Source organism: Ahaetulla prasina, chromosome 11 (assembly GCF_028640845.1).
Source record: "Ahaetulla prasina isolate Xishuangbanna chromosome 11, ASM2864084v1, whole genome shotgun sequence".
Lineage (NCBI taxonomy): Eukaryota > Metazoa > Chordata > Lepidosauria > Squamata > Colubridae > Ahaetulla > Ahaetulla prasina.
The window spans coordinates 15,823,088-15,848,433 of record NC_080549.1 but is presented as its reverse complement, the minus strand read 5'-3'; the positions used below and the strand labels follow the sequence as shown (position 1 = coordinate 15,848,433).

The 25,346-nt window shown below is 42.5% G+C and overlaps 1 protein-coding gene across 2 annotated transcripts in view; it reads right to left on the bottom strand.

Annotated features, from left to right (window-relative positions):
- The window catches only part of POF1B (POF1B actin binding protein), a 69,934-nt gene extending 46,779 nt beyond the window's left edge, over positions 1 to 23,155 (bottom strand). The window contains exon 1 of one of the 2 annotated variants that reach the window (XR_009156687.1): positions 22,483 to 23,045. Coding sequence is in view for 1 of the 2 variants with exons in the window: in XM_058196672.1 (XP_058052655.1) it covers positions 22,483 to 22,920 (438 nt within the window). In the remaining variant the exon portion in view is untranslated. Of the gene's footprint in view, positions 1 to 22,482 lie in introns of both variants that reach the window. The other variant, XM_058196672.1, reaches the window with a different exon arrangement.
- Positions 23,156 to 25,346: the final 2,191 nt, after the last annotated feature.

Below are 25,346 nucleotides of genomic sequence, written 5' to 3'. Positions count from 1 at the left end.
CCAAGGACATTTCCAACAGCCATCTTAGAATCTGGTAGGAGCAGAAGAAGAAGAATGCTCATTTATCTTCTCAAGGCAAATAATCTCCAGGAGATCCTCATAAACTTGTTTAAACCACACCCTGCAGCCTCAGGGGCCTGGAACATACTTAACTCATGTGCGTATTTCCCAGTTTAAGCACAGTAAGCTAAAAATATATATAAATGAATTGGCCCATTCCTGGCCTACCAACTCGTATTACTGCTGACATTGAAAGGAAAAAACCACAAAGTAAGTATGACTTCTACTGCCCAGAGACATGTCAAGAGGGCCACCCAAAAACCCAAAAACCCAAAAACCCAAGTTCAACCCAACTTTGTTTCCTCAACATTAGCCAATGTCACCCAACACATCTCACATAGACATCCATGATCTGGGACATTCCAGTGTAAAGCCAAGCCTTTCTTGAGAACAGTTCAGCTCCTGGTGACTACATGGACGTAACCCATGCAGTTTTCTTGGAAGATACTATGGAAGGGGCTTGCTACTGTCTTCTTTGAGTACTTTTTATTCTTACTTTCCAGGCTAGCTTCCTCATAGTCTTCTTTCCAAGTGTTAATCAAGCTAAACTAAGTTACCGGTGCGGAATGCAACAGGGACCAGATGTTTAGTTTTCTGATCTTTCTGACTCCCTCAGGGAACTTCTCTCTAGCAGAGTGTGTGTTCCCAGAGAGAAGTTCCCTGGTTATGGGCTCCAGCAAAAGTCCGAAAGCTCAGTTTCTGACCCAGAGTGGATCCTGGAACATTATCCTGGGACGTGTATGTTCGCCTTTATTCGTAAGTTGTGAGTGTTCCATCACCGGATGATGTTTAAACAAAGATTGGACAACCATTTGTCTGAATGGTTGATGGGCCACCTATGGCACATGTGCTGGAAGTGGCACGCTGACACATTTCTCTGGGCACGCGAGCCATCGCCTGTTGATCTTATGGGTTCTGGCGCACAGGCCAACTGGTCTTCACGCAAGTGGGAGCACTGGAAACCGGAAGAGCATCCGCCCGGTGCGCATGCATGCACCAGGAAGATGATCTTCCTGTTTCCGGCGTACGCATGCGCACTGACCAGCTGGTCTTTGCACATGCATGTGCACCAGAAACCGGAAGATCAGGTGGCCAGTGCGCATGCGCACGCCAGAAACCGGAAGTTCATTTTCACAGGAGGCGCCTACTCACCGGATGGCTGCTCTTCCTGTTTCCGGCACACATGCACGTGGAGGCACACGCAAGCATCCCCGTTTCAGTACTCAGTGCCAAAACCGGAAGACCAGGTGGCCAGTGCGCAGGCGCACGCCAGAAACCGGAAGTTCATTTTCACAGGAGGCGCCTACTCACCGGATGGCTGCTCTTCCTGTTTCCGGCACACATGCACGTGGAGGCACACGCAAGCATCCCCGTTTCAGTACTCAGTGCCAAAAAGGTTCACCAACACTGGTATACAGGAGGATGGACTAGAAGACCTCCAAGATCCCTTCTAACCCTATTATTCTGTTAACAAAAAAACCCCAAGTTCAACCCAACTTTGTTTCCTCAAAGTTCCATTTTATTAGTGATGTCATATTGGCACATCTGGGAAAACCCGAATCTGAAAGTTTCCAGGTTTTCCTTACCCAAGTGAAAGTTCAAGTCCCTGCCCAGCACCCACATGTCCATCACATGGTCCAATCAAAGCACTATCCAAAACTGGAGACACCTCCCAGTCATCCGACTCCAGGTGCCAGGGCAAGACGTCCTTGACTCTCTGAGAAAGGAATGTTAGTTTGACTACCTATCACCCATACTCTATGCAATCCCTCCTCCCATTTTCCCACAGTAGAAAATGTGTGGCAGGCCTGAAGGCCCAAATGTAAAAGATGGCTTTCCAGGTCTGACAGAACCATGCCAACACATCTCACATAGACATCCATGATCTGGGACATTCCAGTGTAAAGCCAATCCTTTCTTGAGTACAGTTCAGCTCCTGGTGACTACATGGACGTAACCCATGCAGTTTTCTTGGAAGATACTATGGAAGGGGCTTGCTACTGTCTTCTTTGATTACTTTTTATTCTTACTTTCCAGGCTAGCTTTCAGCCCTCAGACTTCCTCATAGTCTTCTTTCCAAGTGTTAATCAAGCTAACCTAAGTTACGGGTGCGGAATGCAACAGGGACCAGATGTTTAGTTTTCTGATCTTTCCGACTCCCTCAGGGAACTTCTCTCTAGCAGAGTGTGTGTTCCCAGAGAGAAGTTCCCTGGTTATGGGCTCCAGCAAAAGTCCGAAAGCTCAGTTTCTGACCCAGAGTGGATCCTGGAACATTATCCTGGGACGTGTATGTTCGCCTTTATTCGTAAGTTGTGAGTGTTCCATCACTGGATGATGTTTAAACAAAGATTGGACAACCATTTGTCTGAAATGGTATAGGGCCCGTGATGGCACACCTATGGCACACGTGCTGGAAGTGGCATGCTGACCCATTTCTCTGGGCACGCGAGCCATCGCCTGTTGATCTTATGGGTTCTGGCGCACAGGCCAACTGGTCTTCACGCGAGCGGGAGCACTGGAAACCGGAAGAGCAGCCGCCCGGTGCGCATGCGTGCACCAGGAAGATGATCTTCCAGTTTCCGGCATACGCATGCGCACTGACCAGCTGGTCTTTGCATGTGCACCAGAAACCGGAAAACCAGGTGGCCAGTGCGCATGCGCACGCCAGAAACCGGAAGTTCATTTTCACAGGAGGCGCATACTCACCGGGCGGCTGCTCTTCCTGTTTCCGGCACACATGCACGTGGAGGCACACGCACGCATCCCCGTTTCAGTACTCAGTGCCAAAACCGGAAGACCAGGTGGCCAGTGCGCATGCGCACCCCAGAAACCGGAAGTTCATTTTCACGGGACGCGCATACTCACCGGGCGGCTGCTCTTCCTGTTTCCGGCACACATGCACATGGAGGCACACGCACGCATTCCCGTTTCAGTACTCAGTGCCAAAAAGGTTCACCAACACTGGTATAGGGTGAACAGGAGGATGGACTAGAAGACCTCCAAGGTCCCTTCTAACCCTATTATTCTGTTAACAAAAAAAACCCAAGTTCAACCCAACTTTGTTTCCTCAACATTAGCCAATGTCACCCAACGCTGTCAACTATGACTGGTCTGCTATTGTCTCTTTCTAGGACAAGGGTGTCAAACTCACAGCCAGATGTGCCCAGGGGTGAAATGTAAAATTTGTTACTGCCGGTTCTATGGGCGTGGCTTGGTGGTGGTGGGAATAATGTGACTGGGTGGGCGTGGCCAACTTTTTTTTAAAAAAACTTTTTAAAGTATTTTTTCTACAACCTCTTCGGCCGAAGAGGTTGTTAAAAAATGCTTTTAAAAGCCTCTGACGATCAGGCAACTCAGCTGGGATCACCAGAGGAGCCTTTTAAAAGCATTTTTTTTACAACCTCTTTGGCTGAAGAGGTTGTAGAAAAAAAATGCTTTTAAAAGGTTCTGACAATCCAGCTGAGCCGTGCGATCGTCAGAGGCTTTTTTTTTTTTTAACTTTTAAAAGCATTTTTTCGGCCAAAGAAAAAAGGCTTTTAAAAGTTTTTTAAAAAACCCTCTGATGATCACGCAGCTCAGCTGGACATGGGGGGTGGGCAGGGATTTTTGCTACCAGTCCTCCGAACTACTCGCCGCCATCGCTACCGGATCGGGAGATCCGGTGCAAACTGGGAGCATTTCACCCCTGGATCTGCCCCACAGAGTGCTTAGATCTGGCCCACGGGGCTGTCCTGGAAACAGCGAAGGACCAGCCCACAGTGCTTCTGCCAGCAAAAATGGAGCCCAGAAGGGCCGGTTGCAAGAGTCCATCAACGGAGCTTGAGAGCCCGTTTTTGGTGGCAGAGCGCTCGGGCCTCCACAGGCGCCCCCAACACATGACATCCAGCTGGCCATGCCCACCCTGGTCCTCCTAAGTCAAACACAACCCTGATGGCAGCCCTCAATGAAATCGAGTTTGACACCCCTGTTCTAGGAGTGATTTTACTTCCTAGCCTAGACTCCAAATTCCAGAATTCGTTTTTTGTGGACTCGTCTCCAAGCACACAAGCCAAGGTCAGCTCAGTCCCACCACCCACATAAGGTTCCAACTCTAGGAGCCAAATGATGGAGACTTTAAAGAGGCAATGCAATATAATGTAACACAACATTTAGCTGAAATATTCTATTATGAGAAAGTCTGTAGGAAAACATCTGCAAAAGAAATATTATTCCCTGGCAATGAATTATTTAAAGGCAGAAGCAGTTCAAAAATGCTGACTTGAACGATCCAACCTCTCTCCTTTTTATTATTATTATTTTTAAAAGCTTCCTTCTTAAAAAAAAACAAACCAACTCTATCTTTCATAGCTTTTCATAACCTTGCTTTCAACGTGGGTTTTACATTTAACGTAACATAACATAATAACAGAGTCGGAAGGGTCCTTGGAGGTCTTCTAGTCCAACCCCCTGCCCAGGCAGGAAACCCTACACCATCTCAGTCAGATGGTTATCCAACATTTTCTTAAAAATTTCCAGTGTAGGAGCATTTACAACTTCTGGAGGCAAGTTGTTCCACTTATTGATTGTTCTAACTTTCAGGAAATTTCTCCTTAGTTCTAAGTTGCTTCTCTCCTTGATTAATTTCCACCCATTGCTTCTTGTTCTACCCTCAGGTGCTTTTGAGAACAGCCCGACTCCCTCTTCTTTGTGGCAACCCCTGAGATATTGGAACACTGCTATCATGTCTCCCCTAGTCCTTCTTTTCATTAAACTAGACATACCCAGTTTCTGCAACCATTCTTCATATATTTTAGTCTCCAGTCCCCTAATCATCTCTGTTGCTCTTCTCTGCACTCTTTCTAGAGTCTCAACATCCTTTTTACATCATGGCGACCAAAACTGAATGCAGTATTCCATGTGTGGCCTTACCAAGGCATTATTTATCACCAAGCACCGGAGTCCTGGCTGCGTAAGCAGTTTAAGATGCTCCAATGCAGAAACGAAAGATGTTAAAATCTGGGCAAAGCAAATGTAAATTTGGAATAAACTTTCCAAGCTGCGAATATTCCTTCGGGAGAAGGGCGGTATAAAAATCTAATTAAATAAATAAATAAATAAAATAAATAAAATAAAATAAATTCATAAGGCACTTCAAAATGTTTTCTAGGTTGGACTTCCTGGAAGGCAAGAGAGTTCTTGAAATAGGATGGACCCATCATGACTCTGCCCAACTCCAAAGCAAAGTTCAAACTCTATAGACGATTTGTCAACCTGCCAAAAGTCTGTTTAGCAAGAAAATACACACTCCTTTGAGTCAAACCTGACCCATGGTTATTTTTTTGGCAACAATTCAGATGCAGTTTGGGAATATCCTTCACTTTCTCAATTAAAAACAACTTTGGAACTCCCGGGTGGACTCCCATTGAAATATTAACCCAATCCAGCACTGCTTAGGGCTTCTGAGCCAGCCAGGTGTTCTCAACTGTTGGAGAGAGTGATTAAAAAAAAAAGAAAGGTGCCCCATCTATGGTTATAACAGGTTTTTTTTTATTTGCATTTATATCCCGCCCTTCTCCGAAGACTCAGGGCGGCTTACACTATATTAAGCAATAGTCTTCATCCATTTGTATATTATATACAAAGTCAACTTATTGCCCCCAACAATCTGGGTCCTTATTTTACCTACCTTATAAAGGATGGAAGGCTGAGTCAACCTTGGGCCTGGTGGGATTTGAACCTGCAGTAATTGCAAGCAGCTGTTTTAATAACAGACTGTCTTAGCAGTCTGAGCCACCAGAGGCCACCAGAGTTGGAAGGGACCTTGGAGGTCATCTAGTCCAACCCCCTGCTCACGCAGGAGACCTACACTAGGGATTCGAACCGGCGAACTGCTGACCTTTCTGATCGACAAGCTCAGCGCCTTAGCCGCTGAGCCATCTAGCCAGGCTTCAGCTGTCTAGTGGTCTTCAGCTTCACTTGCTATCTGGACTTCGGCCCTATTCAGGTTAACTCTGAGCAGAAAACCCTGAGTAGAAAAAAGAAGATCAACATATCTAACTTCGCTCTTGTTTTTTCTGAATTGCAGAAACTATAAAGCATTGACACATGATTGTTTCATCTTTTAATGCCAACTTACTTGGAGCGGTGGATCAAACACGAATGGCAAAAAAAATGACCCTTCAACCAAGCCTCCAAACAGGTTGCTCTCTGCAAGCCAAAACATTTAACCTTCCCAGAATCTGGAAGAATGTTACTCCAGGAAGGAGATGGGGAATTAGTTTTTCCCTCACAATATTTCTTTTTAATCCATCCGTTAAAATCTCTATTGAAACAACAACAATAATAAACACCATCCTAGTACCTCTTTTATCTCTTTTATTCTTTGACAGGCCTAGTGTCTATTTATAAAATATTGAATCCAGGAAATATGGAGCTTTTTTGCTTATTTTCCCAATAGCATACTATTCAAACTTTGCTGTAAGTAACTCCAAATCCATAGAAACTAAAATTAGTTAAATATCTATGGAGCTTCTCAGTCATCCAGGTCAGGGTTGTCCCAAAGGAACTTTTTCGAGAAGCAACTGGACTTTCTTTTATTTTTTCCTGATGAAGACGTTTCGTTTCTCATCCCAGAAGCTTCTTCTGCTCTGACTGATTAGCAAGGAATGGAAGGATTGGTTGGTTCTGTCGGCAGCCACCAGGTGGGAGAAATACATTGCCTGATTGGCTAAGCCGTCCAACAACAGCGATATAAAGAGCTGTCAGAATGGAGAGCTTTGCTCTCTCACTCTCTCTGCCGACCCAAGAGCTGGTCACTCTTAGCTTGTTGTGCTAGCCCAATAAGTTGCTAGCTGTACTGTTACCCTGTCTCGCCTCAGTCCTTACCCGCCTCGTTCTAGGACAGAACGCTGGTGACAAGGATGGGATTTTAAGGCCGAGGCAGCAGGTCAAGCGAAGTCACCTACACAGAGCTGTCGCACTATAAGAGCTGAGCCTCGGGCTATTTAGCCACAGGCAACGATACGTCGCGCTGCGAGGAAATCTCCTCAGGCGTCCATTCTGACTGAAATGGCCACCTTTAACCACATTCGCGCCCTTCAGTCAAGCGACTGAAACATGGGACTCTTACGTAAATCATTTTGAGTGCTTCCGAGCCGCAAATGATTACAAGGAGCTTGCCGGTGATCGGAAACGAGCTTACTTCCTAAGCGTCTGCGGACACGAAATGTTCGAGACCACTGGGGCTCTTCTCGCCTCCTCTCGTGAGGAGCTGTGGGAGACCCTGTTAGCCCGGCTGAAAGGCCATTATGGCCCTATGCCCGTGATGGCAAACCTATGGCACGCGTGCTTGAAGTGGCACATGGAGCCATGTTGCCTGGCACACCAGCTGTTGCCCCAGGCCAGCTCCACACGGATGTACGTGCACCTCCCACCAGCCAGCTGGCCTTCAGGTCTCTGCCATGCATGCACGGGGGGGGGCATGCATGGGGGCAGGGCGAATAGAATAGAATAGAATAGAATAGAATAGAATAGAATAGAATAGAATAGAATAGAATAGAATAGAATAGAATAGAAGGAGTGGAGTAGAATAGAATAGAATTTTTATTGGCCAAGTGTGATTGGACACACAAGGAATTTGTCTTGGTGCATATGCTCTCAGTGTACATAAAAGAAGATACGTTCATCAAGGTACAACATTTACAACACAAATGATGGTCATAAGTTGCAATTTAACCCTTAATGATAGCAACAAAAAGTTACAGTCATACAGTCATAAGTGGAAAGAGATTGATGATGAAAACGATGAGAAGATTAATAGTAGTACATATTCAGTAAATAGTCTGACAGTGTTGAGGGAATTATTTGTTTAGCAGAGTGATGGCCTTCGGGAAAAAACTGTTCTTGTGTCTAGTTGTTCTGGTGTGCAGTGCTCTATAGCGTCGTTTTGAGGGTAGGAGTTGAAACAGTTTATGTCCAGGATGTGAGGGGTCTGTAAATATTTTCACGGCCCTCTTCTTGATTCGTGCAGTGTACAGGTCCTCAATGGAATTTTATACAGGCAGTTTTCAGCAGTTCATGAAAAAAATTCACACCCTCAATAGTTTCATTCTGGGTTTTTTTTTTTGGCCCAAGGAAAGAAAAACCTGTCCCCTATTTTTAGTACCGGTCAGTCCATTGGTAAGTACGTGCTCTGATTCGCTTAAAGACTGCATGGTTCACTTAACAAGAGCAGCGATTTCCTTAACAGCTGTGGCAGAAAAAGTCGTACAATGGGGCGACGCTCACTCAACAACAACAGAAATTTTAGGCTCAGGTGTGGGTCCATGTCAAGGACTATCCATATAAATTCAAGTTAAAGCCAGACTTAGGAACGGAGCTCGATATTAACCCAGGACTGTTATAAAAAAATGAGAGAGACACCGAAATGGGTAACCTGGTTTCTCTTACTGTCAAACAGACTTTTCTGGTATTTCCAGCTCCACAAGATCACAAGGGTTTTTGTTTTAATGCTGTCCAGACATGACCTGGCTGCATAGTTACCAGACCTAGTTCACTCCCTACGCACAGCTCAGGGTGGCCCCTTCTCCGCCCTGCCCAGTTCAGACAAACAGCGAGCCAGCAAGCTGTTCTTTGCAGCGTTTCAAGAATCTGGTGATGCCAACGGGCCATTGGCCCCTCTGAAGAGAACAGCGTTCATTGGGCAGAGCTGAAGAAACCTGGAGCCAATTCTCCAAGCTTCATCTGAAGCACCGATAATAAAATCTGTAACACCATCAAACATCCACATCTGTCTTGGTTTTGGTCTCTACGATGTAAAAAAGATGTTGAGACTCTAGAAAGAGTGCAGAGAAGAGCAACAAAGATGATTAGGGGACTGGAGGCTAAAACATATGAAGAACGGTTGCAGGAACTGGGCATGGCTAGTTTAATGAAAAGAAGGACTAGGGGAGACATGATAGCAGTGTTCCAATATCTCAGGGGCTGCCACAAAGAAGAGGGAGTCGGGCTGTTCTCCAAAGCACCTGAGGGTAGAACAAGAAGCAATGGGTGGAAACTGATCAAAGAAAGAAGCAACTTAGAACTAAGGAGAAATTTCCTGACAGTTAGAACAATTAATAAGTGGAACGACTTGCCTGCAGAAGTTGTGAATGCTCCAACACTGGAAATTTTTAAGAAAATGTTGGATAACCATCTGACTGAGATGGTGTAGGGTTTCCTGCCTGGGCAGGGGGTTGGACTAGAAGGCCTCCAAGGTCCCTTCCAACTCTGTTGTTATGTTATGTTATGTTATGTTATGTTATGTTATGTTATGTTATGTTATGTTATGTTATGTTGTTATGTTATGTTATGTTATGTTATGTTATGTTGTTATATTATGTTATGTTATGTTATATTATATTATGTTATGCTATGTTATGTTATGTTATGTTATGTTATGTTATGTTATGTTATGTTATGTTATGTTATGTTATGTTATGTTATGTTATGTCTATCCCAGGTCCTTGGAAAGGACTTGATAGGTAGACAAAAACGCCAAATCCTGTCTGAACATTTGGCTGACTATGCAACAAACTAATACTACTAATACTAATACTAATACTAACACTACTACTATTATTACTAATCATCATCATCATCATCATCATCAGAACATCATAAATTTTAAGAAGATACTTGGTTGTTACCTAGGATGCTGGCAGCAACCCATGTCAACCATCAGCGCCAGTCAATGGTATTTGTGATACATTTTTAAATGTTCAGTTGACTGAGTTTCATGTTTAATGAATAAAGTAAATAATAACAATAATAATAATAGATACCTAGGATGATGGCAGCAACCCATATCAACCTCAACAATCAGCACCAATCAATGGTATTTGTGATACATTTTTAAATGTTCAGTTGACTGAGTTTCATGTTTAATGAATAAAAGAGATAGTAATCAAAATAAAAATGCCAAAATCATACATTGGAAGCTTTGCCAGAAGTTTGGGTTTGAATGCAGCAAAAATTACTGGGAACACAAAATTGACAAAGTTCTTGAATAGGTCAAGATCTTGTGGGACCTTCGAATCCAAACAGAGAAACATCTGGCCCATCACACGCCTGACATCGCAATTTTGGAAAAGAAAAAAGTCTGGTTCATTGATATTGCAATACCAGGTGATGCACGAAGTGAAGAGAAACAACTAGACAAAATAACAAAATACCATGATCTGCAAATTGAAACTGAGCGATTGTGGAGGGGAAAAAAAAACAATAGTTGTACCAATAGTAATAATAATAGGGGCCCTTGGAGCAATACCCAAAGGGTTGCCTAGATACAATTTTGAACTTATCAGACCTGAATATTCTGACTTTGCAAAAAAAACAACAAAAAAAAAATCTTACTCAGAATTGCCTATATACTCAGACGCTACTTTAAGCAGCTCTTAGGTTCTTGATTCTAGATAACTTGAATTGTTAAGTTTTTACCAGTCTCAGACAGTGAATCTAATTGAAGATTAAATCAATAATATTAATATTTTTTACAAAATACATTAAGAAATTGCAGCTTCCTGCAATACCAGCGGAACTGCAAAGAATTGTGCTACTCGGAACATTGTACATTTTAAGAATATAATTGGTTGATACCTAGGATGCTGGCAGCAACCCGTATCAACCATCAGCACCCGTCAATGATATTTGTGATACATTTTTAAATATTCAGTTGACTGAGTTTCATGTTTAATGAATAAAAGAGATAATAATAATAAGAATGCAAGCATTCTTTCATCAAAGGAATAATGGGAAGTTACATATTCAGATGAGAAGACAGTACTCTGTAGCATATACTGGTGCTTCTCAAACTTTAAACCTTAAGATTTCTTGCATTCTTGAAAAGAGAATATTAGAACAGTGTTTCTCAAACTTGGCAATTTTAAGAGGTATCAAAGTAACATTCCTTTCTCAGAGAGTCAAGGACGTCTTGCCCTGGCACTTGGAGTCGGGTGACTGGGAGATATCTCCAGTTTTGGATGGTGCTTTGATTGGATCATGTGATGGACATGTGGGTGCTGGGCAGGGACTTGAACTTTCCTTTGGGTGGGGAAAACCTGGAAACTTTCAGATTTGGGTTTTCCCAGATGTGCCAATATGACATCACTAATAAAATGGAACTTTGAGGAAACTCAAGCCTCGGAGTTTTCTTTCATTGGGGGTGTTACTTGGAACCCTGACAGGTTCTTAGCCAGCTGTTGTTGTTTTTTTGTGGCCCTCTTGACATGTCTCTGGGCAGTAGAAGTCATACTTACTTTGTGGCCTCTCAAAATTCCCTAGCCAGGAATTCTGGGAGTCCAAGACCACACCTCTTAAAGTTGCAAGTTTGAGAAACACTGTTCTAATATTCCCTTTTCGAGAATGCAAGAAATTTTCAGCTTCCAAGTAAAAACAAGAGACAGTTCTTTACACATTGTCACAGAGGGAGCCTGTGTCTCCATTATAGGCAGTTCTCAACTTACAACAGTTCCTTCAGTGACCGTTCGAAGTTACGTCGGCACTGAAAAATGTGACTTATGACTGATGGTGGTTTTTCACACCCATCGTTGTGGTCACGGCTCAAAATTCAGACATTTGGCAACTGTCTCTTATTTATGACGCTTGAAGTGTCCTGGGGCCAGGTGATCCATTTTTGCAACTTTCCGACCAGCAAAGTCAATGGGGAAGCCAGATTCACTTAACAACCGTGTTGCTAACTTAACAGCTGCAACGATTCACTTAACAACTGTTAGTGAATCAGGCCGTAAAATGGGGCAAAACTCACTGAACTGTCTCGCTTGTTATATGAGCAACAGAAATTTTGAGCTTCATTGTTGGTTGAATTCATTTCTAACAATTGTGGTCATAAGTCAAGGACTACTTATATACCATTTGGATTTAAAACCCAACTCCCAAATTCTAGAATTGCTCCACAATTGTTGTTATTTTTTTAAAAAAATACGCTACCTGCAGCCAAAATATTCATGGTTCTGTTGTTTTTCTTTTCTGCGCATTTATTTACTTTATTAAATACAACGTACTGTATATTCCTTAATTTCACTGTTAAAACAGTTTGGCTGGGTCATTGCTCTTGGCATTTTTTTTTTTATTTGCATTTATATCCCGCCCTTCTCCGAAGACTCAGGGCGGCTTACACTATGTCAAGCAATAGTCTTCATCCATTTGTATATTATATACGAAGTCAACTTATTGCCCCCCCAACAATCTGGGTCCTCATTTTACCTGCCTTATAAAGGATGGAAGGCTGAGTCAACCTTGGGCCTGGTGGGACTTGAACCTGCAGTAATTGCAAGCAGCTGCTGTTAATAACAGACTGTATTAATCTATTGAGCCACCAGAGGCCCTTTTCTCCAGTGTGGCTTTTTATAGTGCAATATTGGTCGGTAGCTTTGGGGCTACAAAACTCTAAAAACTCTTAGATTTAACCCCTTAATAAATCAATCAATCATTAATTAATTAATATGAACTATTCAAGTTAAACGTTCTCTGGCAATCTGCCTAACCAAGAGGTGTTGATTCAGAGGGAGTAATTCTATTTTTTAAAGCCAAAGTTTGCACTGAACATTAAAAAAACCCTTTTGAAAAAAAGGATGAAAAGGGAAAAAAAGATGAAAAATAAAAAGAACAGAAGATCTTAACTTGGGAGATTCATTACAAAGGTTGCCATTTTGCTGAAGCTCATCATCTGTTATTAATTCTTAACAACCACTTGATTAGCATATAACTAGCAAAAATAAATAATTTCAGTGACTCAGAACAACGCGTGTAGTGGATACCAAATGTAGTAGCCTGCTTGCTAAAAAGCTACAACAGCATTAAGGAGAACATTGTGCTCTCATCTCATGAAATAACAGAACCAACAACTCATTCTCTCTACCTTTTGTGTGTGTCCAACCTCACAACAATTCTATGCATCAGACACTTTTATTTATTTGGACTGGGTACACTCTACCTTTCTTCGAATTTCATTGCCACGTGGCCCTAACAGGTGAGTCAAGTTCCTGTAAAGAAAGCCACAAATTTGGCCCCAAATCACTCCATGAAATAAATCTAATGCTAGCCAATTTGTATCAGATCCTCCTTCGTTTTATCCAATTCTTCTTTCGGTGGCTGAAATTCTGCACACAAAGTTGTGCAGGGCGGCAGTGTGTGTCTCTGAATTGACACGTATAGGATTACAGCAGCGTGGCCTTTTCAACGCCATAAAACCACATTCCTTTGACCAGAGAACACTTTAAGGGAGCAAGAATGTGGAGCAATCAATAATCACAAATAATTGACAAAGAGATGGCCAGTTTGGAATTCCAGGCATGCGGAAAACAAATCAACATTTGCTGGTGTCCAAGGGAAAGGGTCTAAAAAATGTTTACAATTGTCAGGAACACGTTCATCTTTAAGGTGCTAAAGATGTCTTGGCTGGCTCTGAAATTCCTAAACTGAAACAGAAGGCAGGAGGAAAAACCAAATCGGGAAACGTTTCAAAGGGGAAACCAAATCAGGAAACATTTCTAACAATCGGACTTTATCTGAAATGGTTAGCACATTTGGAGCAAGATAAAATATAAAAGTCATATCCTGAACTGAGCTTTGTCCAGAGGTCTCTAAACTTGGCCACTTTAAGACTTACGGATTTCAATTCCCAAAATTTCCCAGCCAACATGGCTGGCTGAGGAATTCTGGAAAGTGAGTCCAGAAGTCTTTTAAATTGCCAGATTTGGAGATCCCTGGCTTAGTCCAACAACCATCGAATCCTACCTCGCGTGAAAAAGAAACAGACCGCTAATCTTAAACATAAACCAGTTTGTTCATTTGCCTTATTTTTACAGTTTTTATTCTTTGATACATTAACGCGATAGAAACAATGCCACAATAGTAGCCTAATAAAAGAAAAGAAGAACAACAACGATAAACTGAGAAAAGGGAAAGACATGAGAAGTGGTGGCATCCATCAAAAAGGACTACAGAAAACTGCTAGAAAATGTAAAATTAGGGAATTGGCTAGAGACTAGAAATATTAGATGACGGAAAAAGGTGAAAAGTTTATAATATGCATGTATATGAAAGAAAATGAATAGTCAGAAGGATAGATAGAAGATAAAAAGATATAAGCGAGAATGGGACAAAAAAAGTTTAAACGAAATGAAAGAGGATGTAAACATGAGAGGAATAAGGAAACAAAGCTGATGTAAAGAAGGAACATAGCTTCTATGTTAATTCTTTTTTGTTGTATGTTTTATGTTGAAGGGAACATATATACTAAAATACTAGAATTAGTAGGAAACTTGCTAATTATATTTGATGTCTTGGTCTCTTGTTTGTATAACTGCACATGGTAAATATCTGTTTCCCATAACACTGACATATATATATTGTGCCTTTTTGTGGTTAGAACATAAATATGCCATCATGGATGGTTATGGAGGTCACACTGACTAAATTCCTGAATTGTTACTGATACCTCATCCCACCAATGACAGTCTCTGGAAATTGTCAGAGTCCATCATTTGATCTCTCCCCACCCCACTCTGGCTGAAAACGTGTATGTCATCCTCCAGGAAATCAAGTGGTAATTAAGAAGACAAATGGAAAAGATAACACCACAGAAAAAAGTCAGATTACATACACTGACCCTTACTATTGTGTGACCCGATGTAAATCCAGAAGTTAGTTTACATTCACTGACTTATACTATGGGAACATGCAAACCAGATTCCAGAATACACAGATGCCAGAGTTGAGGATTTATGACTTTTTGGGTATAAGAGGACATCGCTTTCTGTCATAAGTTCGTAGTTCTTCCTTGCATGTATGTATGCACCATTATGTGTTTGGAACAGCTAACCATTTAAGCTTGATCAAGATTAAATGCTATTTTACTCAAGCCTCTGTTTAAGTCTCTTGATTGGCAGTTATGAGCTTAGACATATTAATAAATGGACTTTACAATGTCAATGTATGTCATGTATTGTTCTTCGTTAAAAAAATAATAAATATATTGAGAAGTGGTGGCACCTACCACCAGCTAGCCAAAATATACAAAAAATTATCACCTAAAGGCTGGAAATGTGACCAAATACCAGGCACCTACTACCACATGTGGTGGACATGTAGAAAAGCAAAAAAAATACTGGCAAAAGATTCAAACGTAGTTGGAAGAAATAACCGGACAGAGATTGGAACTCAAACCAGAATTATTCTTATTAGGAATTATAAAAGAAGATCTAAATAACATATTTAACATATTTGATATTGCATATCGTAACAGAGGCGAGAATAGTTTATTCTCATGAGTGAAAACATACCTAAAGAAACGGAAATAATAGAGAAAATACTTCGACTGTGCAGAATGTGGTAGACTGATGCTAGAATTGAAAAATAAAGGAGAGACAGAATACTACTATGAGATTTGGAATAGATTTTATCAATGGTTAGACTTAAGGAATAGAAGTCGGAATGGATAAGAACAAGGATGCGTAAATGGAAACAAGAGGCAATATATGCAATGGTGGGATTCAGCCAGTTTGCACCACTTCGGGAGAACCGTTTGTTAACTTTCTGAGCAGTTTGGCAAACTGGTTGTTGGAAAAAATCATTAGGGCAGAGAACCGATTGTTAAATCACTTGAATACCACCACTGAATATATGTAATATAGTATGTAAGTGTAAGCGTGTATAAGAAGCTAAGTATGCATATATAATTAGAAAGTAGTAATGTATATTGAATACATAAGAGACTTGTGTTATACTTTGTATGACGGAGATATCGCCAAGACGGTTTCACCGTGTACAATTTTTTTTAACAATAAAGTTTTTTAAAAAATATTTTTTTAAAAAAGTCATGAGAAGGAACGAGAAGATCCTTGTAGAAATAATTAAAATGTACGGCTTTAGGGATATATATTAAATTTGTGATCTAGATTGTGTAGCAGGTTAAAAGCTGAGTTGGCTCTATACACAAATGCAGATGGGAGACGACGATAAAAACCGATGGCGCAACATCATAATACAAGCATGAGAGAGGTGGAGTTTGCAACCTGTCTTTTATCGTTTTGACAAAAGCCTTTGATCTCGCAGACGCCTCTGTAGAGACGAATATGTTTAACTGGGACGTGTTGTAGTTTTTTTCACTTGCTGGCACAGAGAACAGCAAATGGGCTGCAAAACTCTCACTCAATTTATTAAAAGGAGCCAAAATTAGATTATTTTTTGCTCTGGCGCTCAAAAGTTATAAAGCTGAAGGAATGTAACAGGGGTGATAAGAAGAGTTAAGGCAACATCTGTTTCAATGACAAATTCCAGCTGCAACTCTCAAAAAAACGTAGACTATAGACTATGAGGGAGCCTCTCATCCCTTCGGTACAACCTACAGTTGAATCCACAGGCAAAAACTCCTAAGAGGTCAAAAATGTATTGTAGACAACAACATGGCAAAATGCATCTTTCATATCACTCGAGATACCTAAAACAAACCACATCACAGCTTAAGGCAGTCTATCAACAGAATAGAATAGAATAGAATAGAATAGAATAGAATAGAATAGAATAGAATAGAATAGAATAGAATAGAATTCTTATTGGCAAGTGTGATTGGACACACAAGGAATTTGTCTTCGGTGCATACGTTCTCGGTGTACATAAAAGAAAAGATAGGTTCATCAAGAATCACAAGGTACAACACTTAATGATAGTCATAGGGTACAAATAAGCAATCAGGAAACAATCAAAATCAGTATCAATCGTAAGGATACAAGCAACAAAGTTACAATCATACAGTCATAAGTGGAAGGAGATGGGTGATGGGAATGATGAGAAGATTAATAGTAGTGCAGATTTAGTAAATAGTTTGACAGTGTTGAGGGAATTATTTGTTTAGCAGAGTGATGGCGTTTGGGGAAAAAACTGTCCTTGTGTCTAGTTCTTCTGGTGTGCAGTGCTCTATAGTGTCGTTTTGAAGGTAGGAGTTGAAACAATTTATGTCCAGGATGTGAGGGGTCTGTAAATATTTTCACAGCCCTCTTTTTGACTCGTGCAGTATACAGGTCCTCCATGGAAGGCAGGTTGGTAGCCATTGTTTTTTCTGCAGTTCTAATTATCCTCTAAAGTCTGTGCCTGTCTTGTTGGGTTGCAGAACCAAACTAGACAGTTATTGAGGTGCAGATGACAGATTCAATAATTCCTCTGTAGAACTGGATCAGCAGCTCCTTGGGTAGCGTAACATTGCAACATAGGAAAAAGATGCAATTTTGTAAAATATTGTCAGCTGCCCAGAATCATGAATTTGAGGCAGAAGGCCATACAAATTCAAATCAAGAAATAAATAGTTACTTATTATAGCTTGTTTTTTATGGGTCACAAATAACTGCTACAAAAAGCTTCTAGAATATTAAGATCGTTGAATAAGAAGTATTGCTGCTCGCAATTCCCGTTTCCCTCCCAATTGCAGAAGATGGTAATTAGTCCAACCTTCCATAATTAAGTTCTCGTTCTCTTAACGGGATACAAAATATGCAACTCTAGCAATTTAAGGGCCAGGGATAAAAACCAAGTCAGCAATTTGATTTTCTATTAAGCTCTGCTCTTTGATGGGTGGTGGAGTGATCCAGTATCAAAGGTAACAGTAACAGAATTGGAAGGGATCCTGGAGGTCATCTAGTCCAAACCCCTGCTCATGCAGACGACTTGTACTAGGGATTTGAACCGCCAATGCTGACCTTTCTGATCGACAAGCTCAGGGTCTTAGCCACTGAAGACGGAAGTATTTTGGGTTCACAAATATCATTTGGAAATGATGAGAACTTGATCGAAGAACACCCTTGAAATATATAAAAATCAAGTCCTTCAGGCAGAATTTCATATCATGGTTGCAAAAGAACGCAGAACGGTATTGGATGGATGGATGTGTTGTGGTCCGCCAACAGCCTACGGAGCTGGCAACAGAATCGGACATCGATGAGGCTGAGGAAGAGCGTGGGCCAGTCCTGGAGGCTGGGGAAGGCCCGGATGAGGGCTCTGCATCGGAGGCTGAGGTGGGGCCAGGGCCTTCGGGGAGTGGGGTGCGGATTGCAGGGCCTTCAGAGGCTGACAGTAGTGAGGCAGAGGAACAGGAGGAGCCTGTTCCTAGTGCACGCATGAGAAGAGCTGCCAAAAGGCAAGAGCACCTCAAGCAAAAAGGACGACTCAGGAGTCAAGGCCAAGAGATGATTGACCCCTCCCATAAGCCTTAAAAAAGTCTTCTTGCATTTATTTTTGTATCAGTGTCTTCTGAATGTTTGCCAAGAAAGGCCTTTGGCAGTTTGCCTAATTGGACCGAGGTTTGTGATAGGACTGAGGAATTTGCGTTGGGAGGAATTTGCTTTAATTTAGTTGAACCACGCTGAGAATGAAGTAATTCTCAGCTGTTCGAATAAAGTTTGTTTGTTTTTTCACTGACTGAGTTTCCTACTACCTAATTGGGCCTGGGTCACAACAGGAAGGATGGATGGACGGACAGGTTGCTACATAGAAATAAATAAATATATCGTCTCCAAAACTAAGTTTCAAAGAAGTTAGCTTGTCCTCTGGCAAGTAACTATAGGTTACAAACCCATTTCTCATCATTAATATACAGGTAGTCCTTGACTTACAACAGTTTGTTTAGTGACTGTTCAAAGCACTGAAAAAAGTAACTTACGACAGTTTTTCATTCTTACAACCATTGCAGCATCTCTCATGGCCAACTGATCAAAATTCAGATGCTTGACAAGTGACTCATATTTATGATCATTACAGAGTTCCGAGGGGGTCACGTGATCCCCTTTTGTGACCTTCTGACAAGCAAAAAGTCCCTGGGGAAGCCCAATTCATTAATAACCAGGTTACTAACTTAACAGCTTCACCGATTCACTTAACAACCATGGCAAGAAAAAAATCGCAACATCAGGCAAAAGTCACCTAACAAATGTCTCACTCAGCAACCTTAATTTTGGGCTCAACTGTGGTCGTAAATCAAGGTATATAGTTCCTGTATAGACAGAATATTGGTAGTTCTTATGACAACAATTGGGACCAGAATTTATTTCCATTGCTAGCAAGGGGGTTATTCAGCCAATTGTCTCAGACGATCCCAGCGTTACATAAGAATATCAATAATAACAGACCGAACCTCTAATAACCAAAGGAAAACAGAAATTCTTCTTCTTATACTAACTGTTTGGAATTTCTTCACTAACTGGTTGAGATTTTTCTTCTCAGAGTTTATAAAGACCAGGTGCTTCTGTCCGTTGCTTGTCGCTGTTGTCTTATCGCTGCCGCGGTTTCTCCTCCCGTCTTAGGAAAACACAGTTTTGTTTTCATTTTATTCCACTCAACGGCTGATTGGCTGTGTTTATTCAATCTGCAATTCTGTGAGATGGTGTAGTCATAGTAGCACAACCAGTAAGACTGATCATTATATTTGCCAACCCATATCCAGGAGGGCAAAATGGCCCATTATAATGGCCACAACCATACCATCCATTTTTTTACATGCATCAATTGGATGTTGTTAATGCTTGGAATACACTTCCTGACTCTGTGGTCCCCTCTCCAACTCCTAAATGCTTTAACCAAAAACTGTCTACTATTGACCTCACCCCATTCCTAAGAGGACTATAAGGGGCGTGCATAAGTGCACAAAAGTGCCTATCGTTCCTGTCCTATTGTTTCCTTTCAATATATGTTCCTGTATATAATGTTATGACAAAATAAAATTTTAAAAAAAAACCTAGGATTGCCATGGTATGGTGTTTTATTTTTTAACCCCGCATCTCTATCGGTGGGACTTCAATCTATCTGGTTGCATGTTCAAGTGTACTGTTATAGTCTTACTTTCCTATCTATTGTATTTCTTTTTTTAAAACTTTTTTATTGTTTTAATGTGATACACAATCTGACAAACATAAAACATATAACATATAAATATTTCCTATTTCTAAACAAGAGTTTCTTCTTTCACTTTTATACTTTTCCCCCCAAATCACATTTGTTATTTTATTTTCTTCCTTATCCCCTTTTCTTTATTTACATTAAATTATCTAATCCTAATAGCGTTACTTTTCTAGATTCTTATATATTTATTATTTACATATCTATTGTATTTCTTTCAACCAGCCTACCTCACAGGGTTGTTCGGGGAGAACAGGAGTAGGGAGTACTCTGTATTATCTCCTGGGCTTCTTGAATGAAATGAAGGATATAAACCTGATAACCGAATGTCCCAAAAGGTACAATTTCCCATCTCATTGAAAAGCAGAACTATAACAAGCAAGAAGAAGAAAAGACTCAACACCCAATCTCTATGTCAGAGGTCTCCGAACTTGGCAGCTTCTAAAACTTGTGGACTTCAACGCCCAGAATTCCCCAGGCAGCCATGGAAATTCTGGGCGTTGAAGTCCACAAGTCTTAAAAGTTGCCAAGTTTGGAGACCCCTGCTCTATCTGAAAGTCCAGCTACTTTTTGGAATTATTTACATGCACACTGCTAAAAAGACTCTTTTCAAACCAAGCATGCATTTAAGCTCATATAAAAACAGTTTTATAAATTTTTACCATTTCCAACCATTATTCAAATTCTCGATTTACTTTGTTTCGATTAGCTGGTTTTAAAGCTGGCATAAATCCAGTTCATGATTTCGTTATATTAACTTGAAATTTGTTGCATTTTATACTGCAAACTGATGCTGGGGGAGATAATTCTATGAAAAGGCGACTAAGAAATGTGAAACAATTTCAATCTCTTTCACTCATACACACACACTGCTACCTCTCAAAACAATGTATCTCCTCTTCAAAAACAACATAATTCCATCATCAACAAAATGAAACCATCCTTGTTCTGTTTTAAAAAAACAAACACATACAGAAAGGTGTATTTTTTCGATATACAGTATTTGTTTTGCAAAGCTTCTGGCCCTAATAACAATTATATCTCTCTATTTCATCTGGAAATTAATGTTAGTCACAATGAATGCAATTTGGCGCATGATTCCTATACACAATTTGTGTTGCACGTGCAATGAGTCAATCGAGACTAGAATACAAGAGTCAATGGAGATTGTAATATAAGGGCAATAAACAAAACGAAACTTAAGACAATTAAATCAGTACTGAAGGCCAGGAAGTACACATTTAGAGGTATTATTCTATTTCGCACACAGAGAATCAACATTAAATATGAGAAGGATGTTTCCGCTCCAGCTAGAACAATACAGTAATTGGACTTTGGAGAGGAAGAGAAACCAACTTTTAAGGAACTAAGGAACTAGTTAGCTAAACAGGCGTGTTAAAGAGAGTTTGCAAAAAAAAGTTACATGGGTAAACTCCCCCTTCTTATTGTTCCTGGCCCCAAATTATCTGCTAAACACTTTCTCAGTACACTCAGCAGTGTTTGCCAAAGGTGATATAGACAAAAACCATAATACTTGAGAATATTTGCAAACTGTATCTAATCCCACGATTTCAGTGCGAAGGTGGCAGCAGCCAGAAGGCAAACTGGCCCTTCTGTTTTGAAGGGAAATGCTCAGGGCCTCTAACTTTGTTGGTGAATTTCGAGGGGGGGGGCTTTTTGAAGAGTGGGTGAAACTCAGTCCATCGTGACCCCACATCCCTGAAAAATAAGTGGCACCCTGGATGGTGAGCTGTGACCCAGCCTCTTCCTCCCCTGGGCAGCGATCTCTGCGTTACCTGTGAAAGGTGCGCTCTCGTCCAGGTGAGAGAAGAAAAGAGGAAGCAAGTCAGCATGGGAAGAAAGATCCAATTGGATCCAGTCCCACGGTTTGGTGGGAGAGGGGGAGCCAGCGGCCAAAACCCATGGACCCTTCTGCCTTGAAAAAAGAGGCTCAGCGCCCCACCACTACCCTTACAACCGGTGAACTTGGAGAGGGTAAAGTTTCATCCAGTGCCCCCCACCCAGATCCATGCACAAAAGAGGCACCCTAGAGAGATAGGACCCAACCCCTTCTTCCTGGGGGGGCTTTATACCCATGTAGACAGTTGCTCTCTGCGTAACATGTGTTCTCTCCTGCAGGTGAGAGTATGGGGGTGCTCCCTCCTGCAGGTGAGAGTACGGGGGTGCTCCCTCCTGCAGGTGAGAGTACGGGGGTGCTCCCCCCTCCAGGTGAGAACATGGGAGTGCTCCCTCCTCCAGGTCAGAGTATGGGGGTGCTCCCCCCTCCAGGTGAGTATGGGGGTGCTTCCCCCTCCAGGTGAGAGTATGGGGGTGCTCCTTCCTCCAGGTGAGAGTATGGGGGGTTTCCCTCCTCCAGGTGAGAACATGGGGGTGCTCCGTCCTCCAGGTGAGAGTATGGGGCTTCTCCCTCCTCCAGGTGAGAGCATGGAGGAACGCAATCGGGGAACCCGGGGGGTGGGATGGGCGAGAGATTCCATTTACCTGCAACTGGGGGTCGCTGCTCCAGATGACGTGCTGGTAGCCCGGGCTGGGGTCGAAGGGCGAGAGCGCCCGGGGGGAGCAGCCGTTGGGCGCCTCCAGCAGCTGCACCCGCTTCCCGCCGGGGCTGCTGTAGGTGCGGACCCGTTCGTAGACCACGCTGCCTCCCCCGTTGCAACCCTCCTGCGGCGGGAAGGGGTCGGGGCCGGCCGGGACCTGCAGGGGCAGCGGGGCCGGGCGGCTCTGGCGGGCGCGGGGCAGCGTAGCGGGCAGCGAAGGCGGCGGCGCCAAGCAAGGGTCGAAGCAGGAGCGGGAAGGCGCCGGCGGCGGCGGCACCGGACAGTAGCCGCGTCGGGGCGGAGACGGGACAGCCGGCTGGGAGCGGGAGCTCCAGGGCGGAGGCAGCGGCGTCGCCTGGACGTGTTGCTGGACGCCGAACATGCTGGCGCTGCGCTGGGCACTGGCGAGGGGCTGGCACTGGCTCGGCGGCTCAGCCGGGCGGAGGTTAGGCAGCCCGGACCGCCCGCCCGCACTCCCTCTCCGCCGGGGCCACGCCCGCCGCCAAGCCCCGCAGCTCACCTGGAAGCCGCGGCCGGGCGGGGCTTTGCAGCTGCAGCTGCTGCCGGAGAGGCCGGGCGGGGCTGCAAAAGGCTGCGGGCCACCTCCGAGCAACAGAAGGGCGGAAGCTCAGCTAGGAGCCCTCGCGCCTCCCTGTAGGGTTTGTGTGTGTGAGTGTGTGTGTGTGAGAGAGAGAGAGAGAGAGAGAGAGAGTGGTGGTGGGGATATCCAACCTTGCAAACTTTTCAGACTTCTGGGACTGGGGAAACAGGGCTGGCTGGGGGGAATTCGTGGGAGTTGAAGTCCACAGGACTTTCAAAAGTTGCAGCCGAGGTTGGGCAGCCCTGGAGAACAAGGTTTACTTTAGGGCAATGTTCCTGCAGGCACCTGCACAAGGAAGGGAGGGAGGAAAGAGAAAGGAAAGAAAGAAAGAAAGAAAGAAAGAAAGAAAGAAAGAAAGAAAGAAAGAAAGAAAGGGAGGGAGGGAGGGAGGGAGGGAGGGAGGGAGGGAGGGAGGGAGGGAGGGAAAGATAGGAAGGAAGGAAAGAAAGGAGAGAAAGAAATTATTTTCACGCACTTCCTTTTCCTGACAGCGCTGCCATTCCAACTCAAGGTATGTGTGTTTGTGTGTGTGTATTTGTGTGTGTGTGTGTGTGTGTGAGAGAGAGAGAGAGAAACGAGATAATGAATCGTTTGGAACTCTTGCAAGTTAGGTGTCCGGGATGGTACAGGGTCTCTTGCTTGAGCAGGGGGCTGGACTAGAAGACCTCCAAAGTCCTGTTCTGTTCTGTTCTGTTCTATATTCTATTCTGTTCTAATTTCTTTTCTATTCTACTCTAATACGATCATTCTATGGGATAGAATAGAATCTACCAATTCTAACCATTGTATCAAGCTGTTCGAATCTTGCTCGGGTAAATGCCTCCCTGAGATGTTTTTAAAGAAGTTTTTAAGAAGTTTCTGCAAACTTCATTAAACCTGTTTAGTAGTCTAGTAGTCTAGTAGATCAGGGGTCTCCAACCTTGGCAACTTTAAGCCTGGAGGACTTCAACTCCAGCAAAGCTGGCTGGTGAATTCTGGGAGTTGAAGTCCACAGGACTTTCAAAAGTTGCAGCCGAGGTTGGGCAGCCCTGGAGAACAAGGTTTACTTTAGGGCAATGTTCCTGCAGGCACCTGCACAAGGAAGGAGGGAGGGAGGAAGAGAAAGAAAGAGAGAGAGAAACGAGATAATGAATCGTTTGGAACTCTTGCAAGTTAGGTGTCCGGGATGGTACAGGGTCTCTTGCTTGAGCAGGGGCTGGACTAGAAGACCTCCAAAGTCCTGTTCTGTTCTGTTCTATATTCTATTCTGTTCTAATTTCTTTTCTATTCTACTCTAATACGATCATTCTATGGGATAGAATAGAATCTACCAATTCTAACCATTGTATCAAGCTGTTCGAATCTTGCTCGGGTAAATGCCTCCCTGAGATGTTTTTAAATAATGCTATGATTTTTTAAAAAAGATAAATAGTATTTAGTGCAATATAAAAAATGCAAATAATTTTTCTGCAGACCACCAAAATTTTCTCATGGACCACTGGTTGGTGACCCCTGTTCTAGCCTACTGCCTTACCTCTAGACCAAACTGGCTGTCCATTGTATAAGATGTATAATATTGTATAACTGTATAACATGAAGATATCTCTACCAGATGCTACTGACTAAATTCCCCAACAGTTTATCAACATCTCCATCCTTCCAAAGTGGATAAAATGAGGACCCAGATTGTTGGGGGGGGCAATAGGCTGACTCTGTAAACCGCTTAGAAAGGGCTGTAACGCGGTATATAAGTCTAAGTGCTATTGCTATTGCTATCTCCATGTCCTGGTCCTTACATATTTTATTTATTTTTATTTTATTTTATTTATTTTTGTCAAGCATATATAAGGTTACAGATAAAAGTATAAACATGATTATGAATACATGAAATGGATACGGATAAAATAAAATATACTTTTGAGGATTTTCCAAATTGTTTATTTTCCAGCTAAAGGTAATATATGGGGTTATAACAACAATGAAGACACATCATATGATAGGGGTGGCATGATAGCAGTGTTCCAATATCTCAGCGGCTGCCCCAAAGAAAAGGGAGTCAAACTATGCTCCAAAACACCTGAGGATACAGCAACTTAGAACTAAGGAGAAATTTCCTGACAGTTAGAACAATTAACCAGTGGAACAATTTGCCTCCAGAAGTTATGAATAGAATAGAATAGAATAGAATAGAATTTTATTGGCCAAGTGTGATTGGACACACAAGGAAT